The following is a 21,969-nucleotide window of genomic DNA, read 5'->3' on the forward strand; positions in this document are numbered from 1 at the left end:
ACTACTCCGATCTCATGGCTATCAAGATCTGAATCCCAACATTACACAATCTCCTATTCTTAATCTATAATTCACTGCCACAATATGTAATACAATTAAGACTAGCAGCGCTTTACAGATCCTACAAGAAACTACCCTCAGCGCACACTTCACGTTGCTTAGGTGACAATAAAAGATGAAGGTAGGTCTGGTAATCTGGCTACTACTGTTGAAATATCTCGGACGGGCGTGCATGTGGAGGAGTTAGGTTGTTACGGCTGGGAATACGGGCCAAGGAGATAGTAGGGTCGGACCGACCCAGGGGACCATCCGACAAAAAGTGATGCTTTCAAGAGGAAAGATTCTCCACTAGATGATCCCTTCCAATAACAAGCCATATGATTCCTAGCAAATTGTGATTTGATATTTTGGCAACTTACCTTTCTTCATCTCCAGCAATGAGACATTCTTGTTGATACGCAGTTCACAAAGCTGTGTAATGATTCCAAACTACAAACACAATTTCCATATTTCATGTTATTGTTGTCTGGCAATGCCAGGGTCTCTTTTCTTGTTGCCCTGGTGTGCTTGTGCTTAGTTGTAGAAAGATTGCTCAGGGGACTTTGCCTCTGTTCCTTAGAACCTCAGCCTAAATATGTAATGTTGAATATATACAGAGGTCGTTAGAATAAGAGTTAAAAAAAATTAACTAACTGCCCTCATCCGTCCTGTCCTTGTTTGAGGCCTCCTGGTATTATGAGAAAATATGAGGAATCTAAAAAGAATGCACGTTCTGTTATGCAAAAATGTCCCTGTAGAAAATATATAAACTGAAAAATTATGAGTCGCTAGTTTATCTATTGGCTTGCAATACAGTGAGTTAGCTAAATGCTAGCTTTTGACTAACCCTATAGTCTTTCTAGATTAATTTTATTATATAAGTCTATCAGAATTCAAGAGTATATTATAGCTCCATCACAAATCTCTTAAAATAGGGTGCTTATGGTGCCGCCAGGTCTATAAAGAGGGTTGTCAAGTAATTGGAATACCTTTCTAAGATGACTTATTTCCTGCTACAGGCTTAGAGAGAATGTTGTTCTTGGTTCTTTAGCGTTTTAATTATATGCCCCAAAAATCCTCACAATACTTCCTGTCGGGTAGAAGACAGCAATAATACTTGCCGCACAGGAGAGGCGGTATAGTGTATGAGAGACCTAGTAGGTACTTGCGTGCAACTACGATTATAATTACTTCTATAACTGAGAGCGTCAGTGAGATGGAAATTAATACTAGGCCAACCGGAGGCATAGTTCCCGGGGCGTAAAAAGGTTCGGTGCATCGTGGAGGACGAAATAGAGGATGGTGTTTTACCTTTGATCCTCGGCATTTGCTACCTTCACTGACTATATGTGCCATATAATTCTAGTCCTTAGTATCAGCTAGTACATACGACCATAGGGTGTGGAGAACAGGGCTTCCCGTCCGCTCAGCCGTACTTAAGCCACACGCCGGGAGGTTAGTAGTTGGGTGGGTGACCACCAGCGAATCCCTCCTGTTGTATGTTTTCTCCTTTTCTTTTTTCTGTTTTGCCAACCAAATCTTACTACCCTTTGATATTTTTCACCAGTGCTGGTCTAATCTACTGGGGGGTACAGCCCTTCACAAAGCGTGGTAGTGAAGTATGCGCCTATCATCCAAAGCTCTGTCGCTTTGCGGCAGGAAAATAGTCTTCCTGGGATTAGGCGAAATATAGTACACAATTCGTTGTGTAGATCTGTAGTTCTGGGTCTGAGCTACCATGTATATATATCACTTACTTGAATTAAATACTCGTTCATCATTCAATTGTAGTCCATTTGCATGAGTGGGTTAGGTGCTCACTAAATGGAATTACATATATATAGCACCACATTCAGAATATATATTCACACATCGTTAGTGTCGCAGCAGACTGAAGTTCCAGCTAGATAGCCTCTTGCTTGTCGGTATGTATGATAAGGATACCTTGCACAACTATTACTATCTTTTCGTCTTTGTGCTTCCTTTGGGTACAGCTGTTTCGATAGTATATGTGCTCACTCGTGTACTAGCCTCGACAAGCCTTGCTACATGAGCAAGGAACACACCACTAGATCTGCTACGACGAAGGGCTCAGAAGCAACGGAGTTCTTTTACATGACAGCGAGTAGCATTATAGCTGCCGATTATATTTGACAAAGAATTGCGAGAGTGGCCGGCACCGGATTGTTTTGGCTATGAATCCATTCCCATGAATGATCTGTCGCGCTGTAACGACCTGTTCGAGGCGATCGTCCTTCGTCCCTTTTGATTCACTTCGGATTTCGTGGTCAGTGGCCTGGGTGCCCCGCTCGTTGTTGCTTTTGGCCCCATGTGGCGGCGCTTTTGTGTCCACATCTCGTGTCTGATTGCCTATAGCGCATCGTCGGACTCCATAGATATAGCGACAGGACAGGGGTACTGTGGGTACCTGACTTTAGGCCGGTCAAGCTTCTGACTCCATGCACCTGAACTTGCGGCGACTGGTTGAGATTCTTATGTAGCCCATGTACTATGGGTTCCACTCCAACGGTAGTCTTGAGGTTCCAGATTGTTGCCTAGACTGGAGTACCCAGCTGGTAAGATTAGGATATATTGTATACGAATGGTCGTATTGAGTATATTTATATTAACCTCCATCCCCTTCACTATGTTACTCCGGCCTACCTGGCTATTTAATCGACCCTTAACCCTAATTTGACTGGCCATACAGTGTTGGCACCATCTTGTATGCTACCTATCCACATTGAAGCGATTCCCAATTTACCTCACGAGACAGAAGTCGGTTAGACAATTTGCAAGCTCACTACCCAGCATTCCATTTACGGCAACTAAACCACACAGAGAGTCTGAGACGATGGCATCCGCACCACCCTCGTACACCAAGGCCACTCACTCTGCCACATATGCCGGCATCAATCCAACTCAGCCCGGTCTCTCCACGGCCGGTAAGGTTGTGCTGATCACTGGGGCATCTGGTGGGATCGGCCAGGCGACAGCGCTATCCTTTGCTGCATCGGGTCCCAGAGCCCTCATTTTACTCGGTCGACGCGCCGACGCCCTGGCCGAAACCACCAGGATTGTCCGCGATAGCCATGCAGAGATAACAATTCAAACTCGCAAGGCTGAGCTATGCGATGCTTTAGTCGTACGCGATGCTATGAACCAGGTGGCTGCCGAGTTTGGCGAAATCGACATCCTTGTCCACTGTGCCGGTGTCCTGGCCCCCGTTGCCCCCCTTCTAGAAGCTGATCCGGCTACCTTCCTGGACGGCTACCGGACTACCGTTATCGGTACATTAGTGACGGCACAGGCAGTCGTCCTGGCAAACCAGACAGTCAACGCCAACGAGGACAAGCCAGTTACCATTCTCAATCTAACGACGGCCGGCATCCTGTTCCCCCCATTCGCCGGTATGGGTGCCTACGTGAGTAGCAAGATGGCCGCCGTCAAGCTCTTAGAGGCCTTTGCAGCCGAGAACCCGCAAGTTCGGCTTCACAATGTACATCCCGGATTCCTCAAAACGGCCATGTCTGCCAAGCTGGCAGAGACGATAAAACTACCATATGCCTATGACGACAGTAAGTAGCAACTGACCCCGTCCTTTGTGGCCAATCCCTCTTCGTGTCCAAGTAACTAACTATTCTACTTTCTTTTTTCTTCTTCGCAGCCTCTCTTCCCGCAGACTTCCTTGTCTGGATTGCCTCCCCGGAAGCAGAGTTTCTCAAAAACAAGATCGTCTTCGCATCTTGGGATGTTGACGAGCTCAAGGATCGGAAGATGGAAATTGTCGGTGACCCCCCGGGAACCGGTGAGCTCTGGCTCGGCTACCAAGGATTCCCACGATTTGTCGATGGCCAGCCTTTGCCAGGCACCCAGTAGCGCTGTCGGAGTAAAAAAGTACATGCACTATTCAAACCATGGAGTGCTAGGGCCAAGACCCTAATGAATGGAATGGGACATTTTTGTTGCTCCGTTAGACATGGAATTTGAGGTAACGAATAAACGAAAAATAAATAACCAGTAGTCATCATCAATTTCCAAACAGGTGAAGAAGGCAATGTGAGCAGGATGAACCACCAGACATCGCATAATATGGCAACATATTGGTATAATAGATGGAGTGGTTGTTATCGATTGTACTGATGCCCTCTGTGGCTTGCTACCTATGTGATTGTCGTTGTCTTAATTATCACTAGCTAGACCCGCTCCCAATCTAAATGCTGACGGGCTAGGACAATTACATACATTCAGCTTCTGTGGTTATTCTAATCCGGCAATCCGATACGCCGGTAGGTAGTACTTATCCAATCCGGAATCAATCTTATGGTGGAAAGGACAGGAGGTGACTCGCCAGGAAGCCATATATCCCTTCGTCAGCTCCGATCACAGGTTGAAAAGCCATAAATGGGGGGTTTGTCGGAGTCAGAATCATCTGCTTTCTTCACAGTCCTAGCTACCTTGCCTTCGACACTGTCTGCTCAGGAAGATGCAACCCTACTACGCAAGGTAAGCAGCCTGCGCCACCATTTCCTTTTCTTCCTGTGGCAATACTTGTCGGGTGATGTGGAAACGGTCGATTCGCTATAACCTGTCCCTCTGGTATCTGGATTTGCCCCGTGCTGCAGCAACACTTCAACAATTCCCTGCCTGGCCGTGTCAATAGCCTGACCACACTCTCCTGGCTATATAAGCATACAGTGAATGTAGTGACAGGTCTTGCTCTCACGAGTCTGGTACTCTGCTTCCATCCTGGCTATTGCGACATCCCCTAAGCAGATGTCGCGCGTGTCATTATCATCGTAGTGAGGTATTACGAACAACATGTCTGTTGCTACAACGGCTGCAGAGCTAGCGGCCAGTTCATCCCTCGGTAAGCAAACAATCACAACATTGAATCCACGCATCGATCCCAGGAGATATGTGTTGTGATCAGCCTCCTGTGGAGGCGTCTGCAGATTCCCATGCTCTTCATCTAGCATCCCCTTTGCTGCAGCCATTTCAATAGGGGCAGCTGAGACCCAACCTATCGTGTATTCTTCATTGGCATCCGGGGAGTTGCCGGTCTCCGGCCCCGAGACCACATCCTTCTTTCTTTTGTTCGTGTCATTTTCAGTCTGCCCGACATCAATTAAGTCCAGGTCCCTTTTTCCCATTATAATTAGTATGGAAGGCAAGAGCTATTGTGTCGAGGGATTAATGAGTCAGTCTGATCTTGGTCATGGCTCCAAAGCCACAGTAAAGCTGTATGATACCCAGAGCAATAGGCAAAGCAAGGCTGTGCGCATACACGCTGTCAGCCTCGTCGGGTGGTTTTGAGAGGGGTTGTTTGTTTGATGCCCAATCATATGCAATGAAATCGTGTCTTGTCCATATTCTAGATAGGGTGGTATGTCAGTTCGGCGGCTGCACACGGTCTTGTGGTAGGATTCCCTACTATTATTGTTTACACCCGGCAGTTATCAGCACACTCCATTCGAGGCGTACAGATTTTGGAGCCTAGCGATCATAGACGATACATACGTTCCGTTCTTTGGAAAGCATTTTCTTCAATCTACTCTAGTATAGCAATATAATTGTTTAATCTATCTATATGTTTGCCTTATCCCGATCAAATGGTATCCAGGAGGTCTGTCGAGCAAGTACTTATATATCCTCTCTGCTCCTTTTAGTTTCCCTTCGACTCCTAACGAGAGACTGTACAATCACATCGCGTATCCTTTCACCCTCATAAGCAACGACCATGCACACGCCGACAATGAACAGCGTAAGAGGAGCAGCAATTGCCCAGAACAGCCACTGATCTCGGTCCATATCCCTTATGTCACGAGTATTCATACCGAGATAGCTCGTCATGAATGACAACGGTAGGAATACAACGGTGACAATAGTAAAGACAAGGATCGCCTTGCTATTATTATCTTGTTGGAGATCAACTTGACGTACCACCTAATGTAGCGGGTTAGCTCGGGTGCGAATGGGACATGGAATAACTGGAGCGAAAATAGGTGCCGGTAGCTGAATTGTCTATACATACTCTTCTCCTTAGCTGTTCAATGCTGAAGTTCATCTCACTGTACAGAGCTGCCTTGTCATCTAGTTCCCGGATACAGTTCTGGAGTACATCTTTCGGGCCTCTTTTGGACTTGGACATATGGTCGTCGACGAAGGACGTGAAACTTCGCAGTAGCGTCTTCTGCTTCTCAATTACCGCGAGAATGCTTTCCAACTCCTCCTCAAGAAGGTCCAGGTCATCTAGCAAGGTTCGAGTAGGCTTGTCTCTCACTTTGATTCTCTTTCCACGTATATCCATTAGAAACTGAAAGGGACAGCGCAAAAGATGGGATTGACTTTTACGTACCAGCTGGGAAGAATATTGCCGATAGACTTCCTCAAGACGAAAAGACCCTGCGCCTTCCAGGTCACTCAGTCCAAAGCAGATGTGTTCAAAAATCGAAGATGCAATACGGGACGGTCCGACACCGAAATAATCATCAATATCTAAAGGGTTTGTTTCTATTAGCGTGCAGATGATCGAATACTTAGATTCAATCAGTAGATCTTCGGCTCTTTTAAGCGCTTGGCATCCGTCAACCCAGGGATTCCTTGTATTTTCAGGCTCTGTATCGCTCTCAGTGTCATCCGGAGCCCAGTTTCGAGGAACCTTTCTCCACCTTCGTGGGGAGGTTGTAGTTCCAATACTACGCTCGCTTAGGACAGAAGCAGCACGACTCGGCGGTCCATGAGATGGGGCAGGAATGTCACCCTCCCAAGATCCTGTACCTCCTGACTGAGGGGATGTACTCCGATAGAGCTTTTGGTCCTCTATTTTGGATACTGCCATGGAAATGTTGTCTGTGCGGATATCCAAGTCTGAAGTTTTGTGTAGGCTATCTGGATTTGGGTGACTTGTTTCTGGTCGGGTCCCCATATAATCTGGTTCGGGCGACAATGATTGTTGGATAGAACAACATAGCTGGCTAATGGCCCTACATAACTCCTTTAAACAGTCTATATGAGCTGTAAGAAGAAGTAGGCGGCTCGTATCGGTCTGGATACCTGCACGGATTTCACCAGAAAGCTTTAACAGCTTCAAAGACCGGTCGGTAAAGTCCTTGAGGAGCGGTAGCCTGATGAGCTTTGTACCCTCAGAGGCTTTAAAACACTCCTGTTACTAAATGTCAGTCTATTTAGAGGCTCTCATGTATTGACACAGACAAAACAAACTTTGAGAATCGTATGAAGCCCTCCGTAGATCTTATCTTTCAGCAAACATTCCATCCCGTCTGGGAGAAAGTGATCGACCACATCGCAGAGAGTGTTACATAATGCAATTTCCGGATGGTAACTCGCAGTTGGCATCCCACCGAAGAATGACATTTGCAATTCAACTAGATCTGCTTTCTTGGACCTTGGAAGCTCTTTAAAGGCTTCTTCTTCTTGAAGCACTGCGTACAGAAATTTGACAGGGACCAAAGGGGAATCACGCTTCGAATGACGTGCTTTCTGTGATTCGGGTACCCGCGTCACTGCTTTCTGACCTTGACTGCGGGACGGCGCAGATACGTCCGAAGCTAGTGGCCACGATAGGTACGGCGGGATAGTTGTTTGAGGTCGGCTATCCGTAGACAGCCTAGAGGAATTGATCGACGCACCCGAAGGATCATGGGTTGAATCAGGACTCTCGCAGTTGTCAACCTCTGCACTCAAGCCATCCAGCCAAGATGATTTTGGAGCCCAAAACATTTCTCCTTCGGCCCTTCTCAACTCGTCGGCGGGGTCCTTTTCATAGCAGCCAGGCCAATGCCAGGCAGGACCAGTTTGATGTCTATCTTTGTGGTCGCGAACAGATTTACCATCCTCAGGTTCATTCACTGGCAAGTCACGTACTTCATCTTCTTCTCTCATCCTTCGGGATCTCCGGGTATGCTCAAACAGAATCTCCGTGAAATCGACATCTAAGTAGGTCTTGATTATGATCATTGTCGAGTCCTAGTACGCGATTAGAGCACACAATGCGAGTAAGGTAATAGGACGGTTTACATTCTTGTCCTCCTCCCACGGTAGATTAAACGCTGCCAATGTTTCCACGTCTATAAACCTTTTTGAAACCCTCACCCATGTCCTTGTATCGGTGTCCGGTTCGATAAAGTATGCCTCATTTTCGTGGTCCAGTTCAGGAGGGACTATCTGTTGTGTATTGAGTACAACAATAACGGTGACGCAAACACCGTATGCCCTTGCTTTATACAAAAGAGAAGGCCAGGAGGCAGCGGTCAGGGCCTCGCCTGTCTCTGCATCGCAGAACCTGCATTTCTCGGCGTCGATATGCCTCTTTAGCCAACATGAGTAAATGTGATGAATCCGGATCACGAAATCCTAATTACGGTCAGCACATACTCCAAACCTCCCGATTCCACCGTTTGTCCGGTTCAACCTCACTCACAAACCATGTGGGGCATTCCATTAGATTGAGATAAAAGGTGCTGCCATCCTCATGTACCAGACGCATCGTTGGAGGAAATTTCTCCAGGGGAAGAGGGAGGATTGGACTCTGTCGATGGGTATGAAGCTGACTTGCAGCGCAGGTTACTAAGTAATCTAGCAACATGTCAGCTGTCTACCAGGTTTTAAGATGGAGGATTCAACGCCAAACAAAAGAATGAAATAGAGAGATGGGGGTGTGGATACAATCTCCGATGATCAAGCCCCATAGCTGAGGGACGTAGACCAGGGCATTCCCCTCTAAATCTAGCACTTTGCGGACCGCCTGCGATTTTTCACGAGTGAATGAAGAGTCGGTCCGATACGCTGATTGGACCAATGCTCGGATAGGATGCAAATCCGTATTGGCCTTTTTATCCGCTACAGACTGACAGTTTTCGCTGAGGAGCAGGTAGGGAACGGCGAAGAACGCACAAACAAGAGACTGTCCACTTACAGAAGACAGCCTTTGTTTTTGGAAACATGAATCCAGAGCTTTTCCGCCAAATATCCGCTGCGCTTGAAGCGAATAAATATCTGAAATCCAGCTTTTTATCATATTCTTTGCATTCAGCGGAAGGTCTATTCCGTCCAATGCAGTAGACTTGCAGGAAACATGGTCAATTAGTCTTCCCTAGTCGGAGACCACGCAATATCTAAATCTCGTACCTTGAATGTATCGAATTCAATTCCTTTACAATGTTGCATGTGTCTAGCCGGCCCTATTAGTTTAATTGGCACATTTTACACTTGTGTCTCCTTACACCCAATGAAGAGTTCGGCTTCCTAGGCCGGGGCTTCCCAACTGTGAGTTTTCATCCATGGCTAGGAACAGGGTGTCTTTTTCACCACCAATGGGAATGCGACTCCATGCAATTGGTATTCGCATCCTATGTACACGCAGGTCGGAATGCTTGAGAAGGTGTGAGCTTCACGTGTTGGGATCTAGTCGACGTTGATGGGGAGTAAACAAACCTCATCAGACTGCTTGCTCAGCTTACCCCTCGGGCGCTCTTCGTCCTCAGTGGTACGACTAAAGCACGGAATCCATGAAGGGCGTTTTCGCTCATTATATGGCTTGGTATGGACACCTTTCCCATTAAAAAGTGGACCTTTACTCGTCCGTGCCTCGTTCCGACGCCTGGTTGCTTCACGAGCAAATGCGTCTCGAAAGTCTCCGGTTTTAACCCGGTGTGTCGGATCCAAGAACTTGGGATTGGCACCAGTGATATTGTAATCCATATGGAAACGTTCTCAGCCGTCGATCGCCACTACCGCGGGGACACAATTTGATGTCGGTGTCTGACTTTGATGCAAAGTGGTGGCGGGGAAGAAAAGACGCCAGAGCGCCTTCTCCGCACAGAGATCACCATCACGTGCAGGAACCAACTAATCCCAATTGACAATAATAATAGTATCCCCCTTCATCGACCTGATTCTCCATGATTCCATGTTGTATTGGTATTTCCAATTGTTTGGCAGTTGAAGGAATTGCAGGCCGGCTTGGCTGTGAGAGAATGAAAGTGTGGGGTGGGAGGATCCAGGATATATTTTGATGGCAGCACGTGGTGACTCGTCCAACCCTGTCGTCCCGCATATAGTTACTAGTAGACAGTCGAGCAACGTTTGATTTTCTCCCTAAGAGTTGCACCTTTGTCATCAGAATTGAAAATGGCTACCTTAGGACGCGCTAACATTGCAAATTACTGCTACCCTATATGGTAACTCAAGCCTCATTTTCTCCGACTGCTTGGATTGAACTAGGGCGCTACATTCGGTTGCCCTTGAAAGGCTACATAAAGTAGTCCTGGGATTGCATCGCGCCCTAAAGGATCTTCTAAGTACGTCACATCCATCTTAGACTTACAGGACCCCGACATGCATTCAAGGCATATATAAGTTGATTGTTTTTTGATGACCTACAGGGTCCCCGGAGATTTGGGTTGGCGATGCTTACAATATGAAATGCATAGAGGGGAATTTCCCAAGATATCAGCAGAGTATCACACCATCAAGCATCTCTAACCCCAAGCCGGACGACATGGCATAAAAAACACGGAAATAACCTCGTTGGGGGACACGGTCGAAATCATTTAGTACTTGAGACCCTGTGCATGACGAGCAGGTTTCGAATGTTTTGTATCTCACGCCGTAGCACAAGGAGGAGACAAAGCAATGGATCTATACGGCCTGGACGTGTCATGTAAAAGCGAATGGTGAACCTAACTCGTATTTCCCACGTAACTCGCGCTAGCCTTGACCACTATCCCTTTTACCCTTAATCATAGACCCGGGAAATACCATGATTGAAGGGCAGTATTGATACTGAAGAGCAGAGGAGTGCCAAAGTGACCTTCCTACACAGAATAGCAGAAGGTAGATATTTTTAGAAGCCAGCAAGGGAACATTCTTTCCTCGCGGGCTGATGTCGATCCTCCCTGTTTCAGTTGTTCTCGTTGGTCTCACCATGCACAAGGTGGGTCGGCCCTTTCGTATCTGCATCTTCAGGAGGCGCAAGCCACTACCTATGGTTGTCGCCAAGAGAATGTCTTGTTTAAACTAAGCTAATCTTGGCAGAAACCCTGATGCTTAGTTCTCATTCGTTGGTTCGTGGTCTGATGTTCTTCTTCGGAATATCTAGTAAGGTAAGCGCTCTGCAGATCTACCTTGAATTTCCCCGCTGGCTGTTCCTCACGACGGAATTTACCCGAGCAATACGACTCATATGGACTGATCAGCAATTGGGGTCGACAATGCGCATCGTATGTACTGATATCGATCCGCAGGATAGCACTACATACAGGGTGATCTCTTCCACCTTCCCTTTGACCGGCAGTGAAAGGCCTTGCACAATTCTGCTTGAGCCGATATTCGACAGTAAAGACAACTGAGCAGGTACGGTCCTAGCCTATTGAATTCAATCAATGATTAATTCTATGGCTTTTGTCGACTATTACTAAAACGCAGATCACGTAACTATAGCTCCACCCAGACACGAGATGCTAGCTTGCCCTCCGCTAAGTATAATCAAGTCCAACTACACTGATGAATATGAAGTGTGTCTAAGTGTACCCCAGATGCATATTTGATGGACACCTCATTGTAACCCCAGTCTCCAGTATCTGACTATACTTGGAGAGCTTGACTCCACCCGGCCAGATCCCTCAGCTGTATGATGTAGATGGACACCGTATTGATGAAGATCTCTCGTGTAGCAGCATGCCTCTCGTATTACTATACTTCGTCGTTCTCGAAATAGAAGTGGATTTGAGACGAAGTATGCGATCGCCATGGAGCGTCACAACAAGGTATCATCTCAATACGAGATGGAGTCAGTCACACGCGGTAGATTGCGCATACAAGCCCGAACGCCGTCTATATAAAGGCTTCACTCACCCTGCCTAGACTTCTTAATTCATCAACACAGAGATCACGAAATCTAAAATCCCATCAGCATAACCAAACAAGCCTTTGCCCTTTCAATCCACAATGCGTTTCTTCCTTGCCATCTCGACTCTTCTGGCTGTTGCCATTGCAGCGCCAGCCTCGACTGCGCAAAACCTTCAAGACGTGCAGAACAACGCCGCTGCTTTTACCGAAGCCAAGAAGGCTGCAGGATGTGACTGGCTTGGTAGGTGGTTGGCGACGGATGCTCGCTATGCAATTCACTGACATTATTGAATAGCCTGTGTCTCCTCTCTTGCTGGGGAGAGCGCTGCATGTGCAGCAGCTGCAGCAGAGCTTGGTGCTAGTATGTTTGCCTCCATCCATGGTCAATGTGCTGGATGTCTTGCTGATTTGGCCTTTTAGATCCTATCGCCGATGCAGCCTGTATCGCTTCTGTCGGTACCTCTACTGTGAGCTTCATACTCTGTCATTCTATTGTATGATATAATTCTAATTATTGAAATAGGCTTCCTGCAGGAAGTGTGGCTAAATAGCTACCCTGAAATCTCTCGCCAATACAATTGACAGGAATCGATGACGCTATAGAGTGCTGCGTGGATGGGCTTTCTGGACATCTTGCATCCAAGTACCTGTATATGCCTCAGTGATACGCTTGGAGGAGTGAATTGCCTATTGTGACTTAGTGATGAATGAATGCATACTGTAACGGCGGTATACTATATAGGTGCCCTGGCTCTATCTCTTACACATACCTCGAATTGGTTTCTACTTACGAATTAGTATTGAGTCCTCTGTTCCGTAGCGATCCTAATATAACATAACAAGAAAGAACACGTGTACAAGACAAGATAGAAATCTGAAGACCGTGGCCATTCAACTCGGCATACATCAACTGCCCGCACACTCTCCGACCCAAATGTCTTACAAGCAAGATATGATGGTCCAGGTGTCATCCTCACTGCGTCCTGAGTGGGTAGCAAGCACGTTTATCTACGCCTAAAATGCGATACAACTCTCAGATAGATGTCTTCCGCTGCTAAAACCAATGGAACTTGCGGAACCCAGCCAAGAGTCCACACCCGCACCTGATCGATGTCTGATGCGCATGGAGTCCATGGACCTTAAGCTACCTGGGCTATAGAACAGGTCTCACATTCTTGATGCCCAGTGAGATGTGATCACGGATGCATTAGACTCAAGCCCAATTCGTGCTGGGGACTATCACATGATCGGGCAATATCAACCAGCGTGCGAGTCATTGAGCATTTTAGTGCTTAATTTGTACAGGATAGTACCTAGTATTAATATAAAACTCCCTCGCACAGCTCGCTGCTCACTGTCTACGCCGTCAGTGGTTCTGACTCTCACCAAAGTGCCTCGTTCAAGAACAGGCGCCGATCATTTCCCACGCGCATTGCCCCGCCAATTCAGCTCATCCACGATTACTCGATGCGCAACGACTTGTAGGCGTTAACTCTGGATTCTGAAGTGATGCTGCAATCATAGCACCAATGGGCCCGCTCGACCTGACACAGGCTTCCATTTTACGAGTGGCACATATTGCTTCGGAGCTGGGTGCGCAGTGCAAGCGCCCAGTATGCAGTCGCCTCGGCGTGGAGTTGCTCCTCCTCGCCAACTATTTCGACACGGCTGTGTGGGACCAAGAGAAGCACCTGCGTCTGTGCATATCAACGCTATTGAGGGATATTGAGATCATTTGCAATGTGAGTAATCGAGATTGAATATTTATGGTAATTTCTCTCTTGTGGTTTGAGTATATGCTGATTCGATCGCCACTGGCCGCACCAGGTATGCCGAACCAATTATCCGCTCCTCGAGACTATCTGCCAACTACCCTCAGGTACACAATATGAAAAGGCACGCGTAAGAATCCAACAGGGGATCGGCAATATTACAGGAAACCCAGACACGGCAGAAGGTGCCCTTCGACACATCCAGAAATTGACGGCCCGCAGCAAGAAAGAGTATCGGCAGACCAAGGAGGACACAACGACAAGAAAAGTCAGGCCAGTGGAACATCCAACTGATGTCAATATACGGAATTATGCAGAAAGCACGATGTAGCCACCTGGTGCGCCTGCTGCTCCGACCGCCGAGTCGAAATTGCGCAGATCCCTGTTTGGCACAGTTTGATATCTTGTTTTCTTCTTCGCCATGGTGGTACAGTTCTCAGTTCAGGCGTTGGCAAGATGTTCAAATCGTCATGCCGTGGTAGGTTCTTTCTGAATCCAGGATGCAAAATCGATATCTACTAAATCACTCGGGGCTCGGAAAACGTCCAGGAAGTATGCTCGATTCGCTGACGGCTGTGAGGGGAGAATGGAAGCTCCAACACGAGTCACGAGAATTGATCATGGTGAATTATACCGACTGATTAGTTTGGAAGCCAACTCACGGTTGTGCCTTATACTTCAGAACAGACGATTACAGATGTCTGGCTTTGAGCCATTAAAGCAACTGGTTGAGCATGCTCCTGAGATCTCGTTGGCTGAGATTTTGAACACCTATCACCTGACGCCGAAAATGAATTTTGCTCTGGGCTATATCCTTGCTTACAGTGTCTGGCAGTATTATGACTGACTGAATGAGGACTGGATGGACAAGCCAAACGATATAGTTTATGAAAGAGTGTGGGGGCAATAGCCGTGGCGAACGAGGTAAAGTATTTGCCTGGAGGCCATACCTGTCTGTTCGCTTCGGTGAAGAAGACTCCGACTCAGGAGAATTCAGTCATCTCGACGGCCAGATACACCCTTACTCCAGGATTCGATCGCTAGGTATTATACTGGTTGAAATTGGAGTTGGGTTTCCGCTACCTGTGGTGCAGCCGGGGATCAATGAATATTACCTCCTAGCATCGCAAGTGCTCTACTAGGATATATGAATGCAAATCAGGATATACGTGAGAAACCACGAACTCGTCAAGGAATGTACGCTGTCTTTAGAGCCTTTGCCTCCACAACACTCAACGACCACTGTTTATATTTAACCCCATGAGCCATCAGGCGGCCCTCGCTAATATGCCATGACGTTTTCAGCATAGTAGCATGATTCCACTCAGCCGAACAACCCAAACCTATGCGTGATTGGCTATAGCTAGAATTGACTCAATTTGAACACGACATGAACACGAATGTATATCCTAGACATCAGCTACACATATACAAGTAATTCCAGACTCACTCACTCTCTCCCAACTCAACTGCCGGAAGTTTACCTATATTTCGCAAAGTATGGAGATTGTCCGGACTTTCAAACTGGCTGTACCTTCTCCCACATCTCCTTCGTCCTCCTCATAATATTCCTCTCCGTCATCATTACTAAGGTACGCCGCCTTAGGCCTGACTTCATCGTATTCGATCCTCGTTCAGTCCCACACTTTTACTTCAATAATAAGCAATTGATACGCAAAGACAATGTCCTCGCCTGCTGTCCACCCCTCGCTTTCCTCTAAAGATTTTGTTCAAGCCACATTGATGCTGACACCAGCTAACCCGCAGGCGTGGGAGCGGGCCCTCCGACCCCAATGTCCCCTGCTCTAGTTTTGCCTATTTCCTGGGTCACGGCGAATCTCTTGGCTATCATTAACCCAGTCACCATATACACCAGGTGCCTGAAGCCTGGCATACGGCTTGCCTTAAGCACAACCTGCACCTGGGGCGCCTCCACGCGAGGAGTTTGCACTAGGGCTTTCAACAGACGCTTGTAGGTATGTCGTTCATTTCGCCTAATGGGCAGCTAATTCCATAATTCCGTAGTTGCAGTGCCGCCATTACACAGCTTTCACGAATCTAGATCAGGCATAACTTGTATAGAGCTTAAAACGTCTGCCTCACCTCTCAACGCATGTCGGACGTTACATTCAGAGTCTACATACATCGTTTATGATCCTGCTTATTCTCTTCAAAGTAGCTTCATATCGTTTATTCTAATCTATCTACGTACTTGACTAGAACAGTGCTATCATATCCGGCGCCCGTAATCAAGCATCCCAGCTACGTCTAGATAAGATGCAACTGTTGATTCTTCTCATCGTTATCTGTGATTGCTATTTGCATGGAACATGCGGACTGTTACCTGGGTGTCATTCCCACTGTTTCTTCCTGTGATTCTGCCGTGTATGAATTGGCCGGCATTAGTTGCGGTCAGCGTCGTCGTAATTAGCTGCTCTTCTTACATTCTGTTTCATCGATACAGGACTAATGAGATGAAGAAGCCAAGTGCAACGATGGTCCTTACTTTGTTGCAGTGCTGCTTAGTTTCCGAATGCATCTTTCCTAAAATACGGAGTACCCACAGACATTTCAAGTCCTGATGGATCCTTAAAATAATAACTACACACCGCTGTAAGGCTCCTGAGACCATTCTCTTCACTATCTAGATCACACGACTCACCCTTCCCAAAACGAATCCAAGGTACTCCACGAGCGGATAGGGTTCCTCTTCCTACCCTACCTTGCCTGTTAGATTTTGCTGTAGTAGGTATAACACGCGGCTGTTCGTCTTGCTGTTCTAGATCAACCCTCGACCACACAAGGTGGCGGCATCCACCTCCAGAAAAATAGCCAAATAGGATTGCCAAGAGGGTCCTAAAAGCTAACACGGCTAGCCAAGCTATTCGTACAATGTGGGCCTTATTGGCAGGTGGGTCACCAAGTAATGCTTATCACCTGCGGCCATCCGAGGTAAACTTGCCAATCGGAAATGGAGTAGATCGAATATACAAGTATAGTCACCTAGAAACCTAATCGACCGAGGTAAAGGTGGAGCCAAGTTGAACCCTATGTCAAAGCGTATCCAGGCGCCACCAATCTTATTGGATAGTATAAGATTTAGCACCTGGAAACTTCGGGGGGCCGAAACAAGTTGAGTTGATCAAGTTTCATCCACTTCATTTATTTCGTATTGAGAAGACGTAGACACGTAGGCAAATCTGGGGAGAGCAAGCCTATGCTCAGGCCTCCATTATCACCTCTTTTGATTCCTGTGCCAATGTTCAGTGCTAATCTATTTGCGGGTAAACATACGCCGTACGTAGTACTAGTGGCTCTTACTTCTTCCTCATAGCCATGGTTTGAATTCGATAAAGTTTTCGGCAGGGAAACTGGGTCTAGTATCAGGGTTTTAACCTGTCACCATTGAACTATATGAAGTTATTGGTTTCCTTGTATTATTTGTTGAAGTTCAATGTTAGCCCTAACATGGACACTTTCATACTCCAGAATTACTGAATTACGGTAACCTTACCATGCACTACGCCATCTTAGGCTAGTAAGGAATCTAGATCAATAAGCATATTTCATTACAAGTGTGCTAGCAGCGTACGGTGGCGGAGCTAAACCAACATTCTCGACTTTTGTGATTTCAAAGCCGACCCACGCAGCCCCGTTTCCCTACTAGAGCTCGCGAATCAATATGGCTATAAGCCACAAGAATAAAACACCAACGCAGTATGTTCTTCGCTGTGGCGGGGATATAAATGACGCAACCTTATTTGGGGCGCGACATTTGCCTAATTTAGACACGAAAGAAGGAACCTACAGTATGAAACTTTCAGGGCAACAACTACATGGCTTTAGACTGTTTCCACATTATAATTGATGCGGCTAATCAAATCCAGAGCCAAGAAGTATGTATCGCTACATTCTATGGAAGATGATATTATGGTGTAGATGGTGACTGCGCATTTAACTCGCTCCCACCCAGAGTTTTGACAAGTGCGTCACTGTTACGAGCAATCTCTCTCAACGCTTTTCTACCATAGCCTCTGTGAATCTATCCGAGACCCTATCCGTATTGTGCCTATTATAGCGAATTGATCTTGCGCTAAAAATGCCTTTCAACACCGCGTTGACACGAAAGTTAGGGATTGCAGGTGATCCATCCTCCCATACCCACTCACACAGTTGCTCACTATCTCACAGTCCCGATCATCCAAGGGGGTATGCAATGGGTTGCGTATGCGGAGCTGGCTTCTGCAGTCAGCAACGCCGGTGGATTGGGTATAGTACGTGCCACTTGCTTCCGAATACCATTCCTGATATGTACTCATATTCTAACACTTCCATGTGTTCTTCCTTGTCCAGCTCAGTGCACTCACGCACAACACCCCTGATGATTTACGAAAGGAGATCCGAAAATGCCAGTCCATGACCAACAAACCGTTCGGGGTAAACCTAACTTTACTCCCGGCTCTCAATCCCCCTGACTACGCGGCCTACGCACGCGTGATAGCAGAAGAGGGAGTGAAAATCGTCGAAACAGCAGGCCACAATCCAGGCCCAATCATTGCCCAGCTGAAGAAAGCAAACATAGTTATCTTACACAAATGTACTACTATCAGACATGCGAAGTCCGCTATCAAGCTGGGTGTGGATTTCCTCTCCATCGACGGCTTCGAGTGTGCGGGACACGTCGGCGAGCATGATCTGACAAGTTTCATCCTCCTTGGGCGGGCACGCCAAGAGCTCAAGGTGCCATTCATTGCGTCAGGTGGGTTTGCGGAGGGGCGAGGGCTAGCTGCTGCTCTGGCGCTTGGCGCAGAGGGCATAAATATGGGGACTCGGTTCTTATGCACGGTCGAAGCTCCTATCCACCAGAAGATTAAGGAAGCTATTGTCGATGCCCAGGAAACGGATACTACATTGGTTATGCGACGATGGAGGAACACCAGTCGTTACTTTGCGAATACTGTGACTCAGGCTGCGCTCAAGATCGAAAAGGAATCATCATCGGGCGAGTTCTCTGAGATTGCCCCATTCGTTAGCGGCCAACGTGGTCGGCAGGTGTTCTTGAATGGGAATATTAATCATGGGGTAAGTTAACGGACCACCCGAATCAATAGGAAACGAATCGAAGCTTATAACGTGGTGTTCTAGGTATGGACGGTCGGCCAGTCTATTGGATTGATCCAGGACATTCCTACATGTAAAGAGCTAGTTCGTCGTGTCGAACGGGATTCAGCGAGGGCAATTGAAGGGATTCACAAGCTTTACCATGGTGGCAACTTGCAGAGCAAGTTATGATTCATGTCACAGTATTTGTCGATAGTTTTTAAATGACATTTCCACGCATGACATGAGCTATAACTATATTACATGTATACAATAAACAAGATCTATGTTTTCACGTCTTAGAGAAGCCGATCTAGGATATAATATGGTCTCGTGACCCAATATTGCCCATCTTGGCCTTCTAGGCAATGTTAGTAACTATACTATACTAGTTCCCCATGACATCGTTAAAGCCTCAACAAGCCCTAGGGAACTCTTAAGCTCAATCTGTCCCTTCGAGCCAGCAGAAGGAGGTAGATACTTAAGTTGGAAAGGCTTTAATCCTGTGAAGTTAGGGCTGGAACGGCCCTTACGGGTTCCAGGGCCATATCCATATGAGGACAATCGAGCTTCTCTGGGGACACGCTAACCGTTTACAGACAGTATCGATTCCGTTCTTGGCGAGCTATTCCAGACTCGGCACAGGGCTAGACCCAACAAGGAAACCCTTACCTCGGTAGTCGGTACCCGCGGGCTACGAATACCAAACTCGCCATTAGCCTCGTCAGATCCCACATAGATCCCACATAGACTACTGATACATTAACGCAAGACTATCAATAGACCATTGTACTGTGTAATTGCTTAGAAGCTATAAACCTTAAATTGTTGATAAGTTGCCAAGACGACCTCAATTGGTTCTTCGTTTTAGGTTCCGCGGTTCCGTGGCGTCTTACAAAATCTTAACGCAAGTCTGGAAGACAAAAGATTAAGCCCACACTTTATTTAACTTCTCAATACAGCTGAGCAGGCTCTGCGATTACGACTTGGCTTTAGCGTTAACCACAATGACCATACGCTTCTATTCCCCAGACTATCTTCCCCACATTACACGTCCTCGGAAACGGAGTAGATACGGGGTAGCTCTGCGCGCTTCCTCGGAAACGTCGGCTGGTTGATCTCTCCGTGTTGACAAATCAAGTCTCCTGCCTCACGACGGCAAGGATCTAGCATGGATGAAGCAGGGGTTCTTTTATCCCACGTAAGCTTTCTCATGGTATATTTCTCAACCAACTCCAAGCACTTTGCTCCCATAGCTACAGGCGACACAGATTATGTTATGAGCCCATCTTCCCTCATTGGGTTGGCGCGCGTAAAGCGAGGCTATCGATATATCTTTTTAATTCATTGACTTGCCACGAAGGCTACTCCTTCTAAGCTGCCCTGCCGGCCTCCAAATCGCTCAGATCTCTCTCGTCGAAGATGGAGATGTTACTTGATTATCTAGAGGAGGATTCCAGGAACGTGTTCATGGACTTGACTCCTCAGACACTGGCGTCTTCTCCTGAGACATGCTTGGCAAGCGATTTTCCAGATTTTATTAGGCCAATTTCTACAGCTATAGGTGAAGATAGTTATGAGCGTCTTTTACTACAGGGGGCATTGGCCCTACCAAGCTTTCCACTTCAACAAGCCCTATTACAAACATTCTTTGAGTGTGTTTTACCTACTATGCCACTCATAAACTGGCAGACGTTTATCAATAGTGTGAGCAACAAAGAAGGTGGTCAAGGCAAGATCAGCTTGCTCCTGTTCCAAGCTGTCATGTTTTCGGCAACCACGTTTGTCAATCTTGACCACCTTCAAAAGGCTGGCTACTCGAGCCGTGAGGAAGCTCATGAAGCTTTCTTCCAAAAAGCACATGTTTGTAACCCACAACGTTCTTCACCAAGGTTTCTTCGAGCTAACCACATTCTAGCTTTTATATCAATCACAATACGAATCGGATCCACTCACCAACCTCCAAGCCCTGCTTCTCATGACACACCGTTCCAAAGCCACGGACGGGAAAGACAGCCGATATTGGATTGAGGTTGCCATTTCGCTGGCGTTAATGATGGGGCTCTTTCGAGACCTTCCCACCGGTTATGCAAGACACTACAATCAGAAACTTCACAGAAGAATTGCCTGGACGTGTTATATGGCGGACTCCTTGATCTCCCTTAGGTTAAGGTGCCTGCCGCTGATTCGCAGTGTTGATTTCAACGTTTCCATGTTAACTGAAGATGACTTTGACGTTGGTAATATAAGCATGGAAAGCCAACTCCTGCTTCCTCGATGTACTTTTATTCGATGTTTAGAATCTCAGAAATGCCTGGCCGATATCTGTGTTTCTCAAGCGCAGTTATGCTTGTGTATCAGAAGAGTGCTGAACGTGCAGGCCAGGTGCAACTCAACGGGAATATCTGCCGATGCCATCGCCACACCACCAGATTCTCCGAACAAACATCACTCAGACTACCTCACCAGTATTTGGATGTCTCAAAAGGCATTAACTGACTGGGAATATTCCTTACCACCCATATGTCAACGTCCTCCCACAGCGTTTTGGATCGGCAGCAATGAAAGCCCGATAGTTACACTCCACCGCAACGTCTTGCACATGGTCTATCAGGGGGTGGTTTGCGTGCTGTATCAGTCGCAAATATTCCAATCGTCGACGTCCCGCATGCAGCATGCTGCTAGGCAGATCACTGAGATTGCCACCGAATTAGATGACATGAATCTTCTTCATTCGCTCCCGATTATCGGTTCTACAACTATTATGATTGCGATGATAATCCACCTGGCAGAGGTTCAGATCTCTTCCCCGGTAAAGCAACGGGAAACCATCACAGACATTGAATCATGCATTGAATTAATGAAGAGGCTACAAGACGTCCATTCATGTATGAACATTGTCACTCATCTTATATTAGCAGCCCTCCAGAAGTGCTCCCCGGTATGATATCGCGGTAACGAGGACTTGGTTCAAACAATCGAATGCCGACATTAGGAATCTGCGAGCACAGACATAGGGTGAATCTGCTGCCCTGACACTCGCGGGTCTTGACCGCTAGGTTATCCAAGACCGGCTAGCATCCCGGGAATTATTTACCTTCTTCCTCTAGGCCATCTTGGACGGGACACGGAGTACATTCTACGAAGTTATGCTCCGGTTTTGATCAAATCATCACCGCCAACGCCA

At 47.0% G+C, this 21,969-nt stretch overlaps 6 protein-coding genes across 6 annotated transcripts; 5 read left to right on the forward strand and 1 right to left on the reverse strand.

Annotated features, from left to right (window-relative positions):
* Nucleotides 1–2,893: 2,893 nt before the first annotated feature.
* Nucleotides 2,894–3,918, forward strand: ABOM_009625 (SDR family NAD(P)-dependent oxidoreductase; the record flags this gene model as incomplete). Its single annotated transcript, XM_022536753.1, has 2 exons — nt 2,894–3,617; nt 3,707–3,918. The coding sequence occupies 2 exons, from the start codon at nt 2,894–2,896 to the stop codon at nt 3,916–3,918; spliced, it is 936 nt and encodes a 311-aa protein (XP_022385528.1).
* Nucleotides 3,919–4,671: 753 nt separating this feature from the next.
* ABOM_009626 (uncharacterized protein) lies at nt 4,672–9,762 on the reverse strand (the record flags this gene model as incomplete). Its single annotated transcript, XM_022536754.1, has 12 exons — nt 4,672–4,682; nt 4,736–5,153; nt 5,740–5,985; nt 6,074–6,331; nt 6,398–7,204; nt 7,264–8,028; nt 8,080–8,415; nt 8,483–8,637; nt 8,728–9,124; nt 9,190–9,232; nt 9,285–9,433; nt 9,496–9,762. The coding sequence occupies 12 exons, from the start codon at nt 9,760–9,762 to the stop codon at nt 4,672–4,674; spliced, it is 3,852 nt and encodes a 1,283-aa protein (XP_022385531.1).
* Nucleotides 9,763–12,009: 2,247 nt separating this feature from the next.
* Nucleotides 12,010–12,457, forward strand: ABOM_009627 (calcium-binding protein precursor; the record flags this gene model as incomplete). The annotated part of the gene is made up of 4 exons (XM_022536755.1): nt 12,010–12,151; nt 12,206–12,271; nt 12,331–12,377; nt 12,434–12,457. 4 exons carry the CDS (start codon nt 12,010–12,012, stop codon nt 12,455–12,457), a joined length of 279 nt encoding a protein of 92 aa, XP_022385532.1.
* A 982-nt stretch (nt 12,458–13,439) lies between these two features.
* Nucleotides 13,440–14,013, forward strand: ABOM_009628 (uncharacterized protein; the record flags this gene model as incomplete). Its single annotated transcript, XM_022536756.1, has 2 exons — nt 13,440–13,652; nt 13,738–14,013. The coding sequence occupies 2 exons, from the start codon at nt 13,440–13,442 to the stop codon at nt 14,011–14,013; spliced, it is 489 nt and encodes a 162-aa protein (XP_022385534.1).
* Nucleotides 14,014–17,781: 3,768 nt separating this feature from the next.
* ABOM_009629 (NAD(P)H-dependent flavin oxidoreductase) lies at nt 17,782–18,974 on the forward strand (the record flags this gene model as incomplete). The annotated part of the gene is made up of 4 exons (XM_022536757.1): nt 17,782–17,824; nt 17,874–17,956; nt 18,036–18,764; nt 18,828–18,974. 4 exons carry the CDS (start codon nt 17,782–17,784, stop codon nt 18,972–18,974), a joined length of 1,002 nt encoding a protein of 333 aa, XP_022385535.1.
* A 1,479-nt stretch (nt 18,975–20,453) lies between these two features.
* On the forward strand, nt 20,454–21,729 carry ABOM_009630 (fungal specific transcription factor domain-containing protein; the record flags this gene model as incomplete). The annotated part of the gene is made up of 2 exons (XM_022536758.1): nt 20,454–20,645; nt 20,701–21,729. The coding sequence occupies 2 exons, from the start codon at nt 20,454–20,456 to the stop codon at nt 21,727–21,729; spliced, it is 1,221 nt and encodes a 406-aa protein (XP_022385565.1).
* Between the last annotated feature and the right edge of the window lie 240 nt (nt 21,730–21,969).

The sequence above is a fragment of the Aspergillus bombycis genome (assembly GCF_001792695.1).
Source record: "Aspergillus bombycis strain NRRL26010 chromosome Unknown contig00102, whole genome shotgun sequence".
NCBI classification, from domain to species: domain Eukaryota; kingdom Fungi; phylum Ascomycota; class Eurotiomycetes; order Eurotiales; family Aspergillaceae; genus Aspergillus; species Aspergillus bombycis.